Source organism: Manis pentadactyla, chromosome 14 (genome assembly GCF_030020395.1).
Source record: "Manis pentadactyla isolate mManPen7 chromosome 14, mManPen7.hap1, whole genome shotgun sequence".
Classification (NCBI taxonomy): Eukaryota; Metazoa; Chordata; class Mammalia; order Pholidota; family Manidae; genus Manis; species Manis pentadactyla.
Genome location: NC_080032.1, coordinates 62,568,507 through 62,573,429, shown reverse-complemented (window position 1 = coordinate 62,573,429; position 4,923 = coordinate 62,568,507). Strand labels below are relative to the sequence as shown.

At 46.8% G+C, this 4,923-nt stretch overlaps 1 protein-coding gene across 1 annotated transcript; it reads left to right on the top strand.

The window, feature by feature from the left end:
* Nucleotides 1-937: 937 nt before the first annotated feature.
* Nucleotides 938-3,539, top strand: LOC118923196 (lysine-specific demethylase 4D-like). The gene is made up of 2 exons (XM_036906754.2): nt 938-1,689; nt 1,768-3,539. Exon 2 carries the CDS (start codon nt 1,968-1,970, stop codon nt 3,537-3,539), a length of 1,572 nt encoding a protein of 523 aa, XP_036762649.2. The 5' UTR covers nt 938-1,689; nt 1,768-1,967.
* The last annotated feature ends 1,384 nt before the right edge of the window (nt 3,540-4,923 follow it).

The following is a 4,923-nucleotide window of genomic DNA, read 5'->3' as shown; positions in this document are numbered from 1 at the left end:
GAGGAAGATTAAATGCCTGGACCTCTAAAGAGAATGGGGTTCCCTCCTCGGGAGCTCCCCCTCACCCCATTTCCTTGGCCTGACTTTCATCTCCCCATGGCTCTGTGCAGACCCCAGTACCAATGGTGTTAGCATACTGCTTTATTGGTTAGATGATATTCTATTTAGCAAGCTTTCATTTATGCTTTATTTTCTGTTGTCCTTTCCCAGTTTTGCTATCAGAGTATAGCCTCATCTGAGTAGCTTTACAACCTTCTCTATAGCATGAAAGATTTGTATAATCAGTTGTTCTCTTAAAAATTTGCTAGGTTCACCTATAAACATGTCTCAGGGTTTTTTTAGGGGTCATATTTTGATCCAGATTCTTATCTGGGACATTTGAGCTTTCTTGTTTTTTCTTGGGTCCATTTTGTGTATGTTTCCACTCTAGAAAATTGTCTTTATCTGTTGAAAATGTTGATGTCAGATGCTCAGAAGATTCTCTTGAGATTTAGAAAAAACTCTACCAAATTACTAATCTGTGCACTGTTTAATTCCTAGCATTGTTTATTTCTACTTTCTATCCTTTCTTATCAGTAATGCTCATGGTTTGTTGCATTTCTTAGTCTCTTCAAATGACATTTTTGCCCATCATCCTTCTGTTTTGTATGTATTATTTTTCATTCATTTAATCTTTATTCTTTCTTTCTTTACTCCTTCTTCCTCCATTTCCTAGCTTCTTCAATTAAATGTTTAGTTCTTTTTTCACTCTTCCTTTTCCTTTTAATACAATGAAACATGGCTCTTAGTCTTCAGTACTTCTCACTCTAAACTCTGTTTTTAAATAAACATATGGAAGTTTGTGAAAATCGTAACAGCCGGATGAATTATCACAATTAGCTATTGATGGCTGTGTAACCAGCACCCAGATTCCAAACAAAATATTAACAACACTCCAGAGTCCCCCTCGTGCTCCCACTCACAACCTCTCTTTCTCAAAGGTAACCACTGCTCTGACTTCCAACATAAATTACTTTAACTCCTTCTTTATATATACCTATATAAAAAGATGAAATTTTATGTAAAATTGCAATAATGGATATAGTATTCTTTTAAGTATGGATAATTTTGCCCAGTATTATGTTTGCAAAATTATCCCTATATATTCATGTAATTTTCACTGCTTTATTGTATTCCACTGTAGGACTGTACCACAATGTATTTGTCCATTCTACTGTTGATGGACATTTGGGTTGTCTCCAGTATTTGCTACTAGAAATAATATTGTTTGAGCATTATTGGAGGTGACTTTCCATGCACAGCTGTACAGACTACCTAGACATGTGGTAACAGTTGAATCACAGCACATGCATATGTCCAATTTTACGCATGCATAAGTTCAATTTTAGTAGATACTGTCCAAATAGTTTCCCAAAAAATGATTTCCATTCTCTCTCTGAGGATATGAGAATTCCCATTGTTCCACATCAACACCACATCCTATGTTGTCAATTTTGTAAAACTTTAGCCTTTCTTTGAGTGTGGGATAATATCCCATGGTGGGATCCCATGGTATTTTACTTGTACCTCCTGAATAACTTTCTGCAAACATTAATGTTCAAGCTTTTGTATTCTTTCTTCTAGGTTTTTGTTTTAAACACTGTCCTGGAGACACTACATTTGGAACACCATACACCCAGGACTGGGTGAGTCAGGAGGCCTCAGAGAACAAACCCCAGCGCCAGCTGAGGAACGTCACAGAGTTGCACGTTCAGCCTCCTGTATCAGTTGAGAGCAAAGCTTCTGCCCAGAGGGCAGTCTCCTGGTGAATCAGCAAGCCCAAAAACATTACCATCTCATTTGCATCAAAGTCCACGGGTGGTTCCTGCTGACTCAAAGATACTCAAACCAATTTTGGAAAAATAGCATTTTCCACCATCCTCAACTATCCAGACCATACCTGAAGACTTGAGAGTTTGTTCTTTGTTATGAAAGCTATGAAGTCGCAGGCAAACTGTACCCAGAACCCAAGTTGTACAATCATGACCTTCTACCCAACTGAAGAAGAGTTTAATGATTTTGAGAAATATATTATTTATATGGAATCTCAAGGTGCACACCGAGCAGGTGTGGCCAAGATAATCCCCCCCAAGGGGTGGGAAGCCAGGAAGACCTACGATGGCATCAGTGACATCCTAATCCCCACTCCCCTCCAGCAGGTGGTCTCGGGCAGGGCTGGTGTGTTCACTCAATACCACAAGAAGAAGAAGGCCATGACGGTCGGGGAGTATTGCCACCTGGCCAACAGTGCTAAATATCAGGCACCACCGCACTCGGATTTTGACGATTTGGAGCAAAAATACTGGAACACCCGGCTCTATGGTTCACCAATCTATGGCGCTGACGTCAACGGCTCTTTATTTGATAAAAACACTAAACAGTGGAACCTCAGACACCTGGGAACCATTCAGGACCTGCTGGAGCAGGAGTGTGGGGTGGTCATCGAAGGCGTCAACACACCCTACCTGTACTTCGGCATGTGGAAGACCACGTTCGCATGGCACACGGAGGACATGGACTTGTACAGTATCAACTATGTGCACTTCGGGGAGCCCAAAACGTGGTACGCGGTGCCCCCGGAGCACGGCCGGCGCCTGGAACACCTGGCCGAGGACCTGTTCCCGGCCAGCGCTTCCGGCTGTGGGGCCTTCCTGCGGCACAAGTTCGCCCTCATGTCGCCCACTGTCCTCAGGGACAACAGGATCCCCTTCAGTCGGGTCACGCAGGAGGCTGGTGAGTTCATAGTGACATTTCCCTATGGCTACCACGCTGGCTTCAACCATGGCTTCAACTGCGCGGAGGCCATCAACTTCGCCACGTCGCGCTGGATCGATTATGGAAAAGCAGCCTCTCAGTGCAGCTGCGGGGAGGCCAGGGTCAGCTTTCCAATGGATGTCTTCGTGCGCACCCTGCAGCCTGAGCACTATGACCTCTGGAAGCGCGGGCAGGAACAGGCGGCAGTGAACCACGTGGCACCCGTGGCGGCGGACAGCCAGGAGCCGGATGCCTGGGAGTTGTGGGTGATGAGGAGAGCCGCGCTGGGCCTCCGGGACCTACCGCCCTGCCGCGCACCGCGCCCTGCCCGGCAGGTGGCCGCGGGGCGAGGGGGCCGCCACCGCCGCACCTCTAAGCTCCCCGCGTCTCAGCGCCGCTTGCGGGCCGCTGCTCCTCCCTCTGGGGCTCAGGGCGAGGATGCCGCTTGTCAGTCCCCGGAGCGCGGCTCGGCCCTGCTGACAACCCCGGGTTCATCCGACCTGGGTCTCCACCCAACTGGCAGGCGTGATCCTGGCCGTCGTCCTCGGGAGCAGGGGACTCAGGAGCTGACTGACCAGGCCCTGGCCAAGAAGCGCCTCTTGCTGAGCACAGCATGTGCAGCTCAGGATCCTGATACTCAGGCCCTGTCTTTGGACGGACCCTCCCTGGACGACGCTGCACCGCCGAGCCCTGCGTCCCTGCATTCTGCTCAGGCTTCTGGGTGCTGCTGTGTCCCTGCACCCTAAGCCCAGGGGACGTTTTGGTAGCCCGCTACTCTGATACGTGGAGGTTCCCTGAGACTGGGCACATGTACACCTCAGAGCCTTCCTAACATGCGGTGCTGCCACGGGACCTGCTGAGTCCGCAGTATTTATGACATACAGCTTATTCTTCCTCCCAGACACCATGACCTCCTTCGACACTGATGATTTCTCTGCTGCCAATGAGGATTCATGCACTGGATGCTTGTCTCTGCAAATGAGGGCCCACTGACACTGCCAAAGCCTGATCTGCACCTAAACCCCCATTCTCTCAGCCAGCTCTGGGTGCTGCTGCGATTTGGATGAATCCTGGACTTTGGTTCCCCTCTGATCTCTTCCCTTCCCTCTTTGTCCTCTCCTCTCCACTTTCTCAGAAGACTAGGCCCTTTTGACCAGTTAGGTCTGTAGAGGCTCAGAAAATATGTTTCTGAGTCATTGGTGCATTTAAAAGGTATCACCAGTATTTTTTTTTGAAAAGTATATTAAAGGTAACAAAAATGTTAATTTAAAATCTGATTTTATTTCTAATGTCCATTCAACCAATTGAAGAATGAAGGTTATTCTTTTCTGCACTCTTCTTAGTAGTTATATCAAAATATTTCAAACAAAACTTATTTTTATGGGCTGGTTATATTGTATGATGTTGGTGAATGATTTGGGGGGATGCTTGTTGGGTTCTGGCTGGCTGGCTGGGAGGGGGGATTTGGTTTGCCAGCCATACCTAAGGATGACTTGGTGGAAACCACCTGGGAAACTGTACGTGGCTGGGCAGTGCAACCCAAGTTGCCGGGAGAGATGAGCAAGCACAGAACACAAGTGCCATTGTCTTTGCTCTGAGTCTCCACTTCCTTTTCAACACTATATATTTCACATGGTTAATTCATTGATTCATCCCAATAAGCAAGTCCACTACTAAATGAACATGACAACACCAATTGGCAACATGTGCTGTGAAGAAGTAAAGGGGATGGGATGACAGAGCAGAACGGGCAGGGCTGGCCTTCTGCAGGTGTCCAGGGAAAGCGTCATGGAGCAGGAGACCTTCCTGAGACCCAGTCGGCGAGTAGGAAGGTCCAGAGCTGACTCTCACTTAAAGGAAACAACAAGTATAATAGACCTAATGTGGAACTTGAAGTTTTTGTTTCCTTGGGTATAGAAAGTAAGCTCATTTGTGTCTGGGGCAGAGGAAGAAGGAGGGAGGCAGGGTCTGAGGTATATAGGCACTTGTGGTTCATGTGAAATATTTGAATTTTTTCAACTTGAAATGAGAAGGCATTGGAAATTTAGAACAGCACTTGACATGAAGTGATTTACACATTTAAACAATCTTACTCCTGTGGATAAGGTGGGGGCAGGAGTAATAGAATAT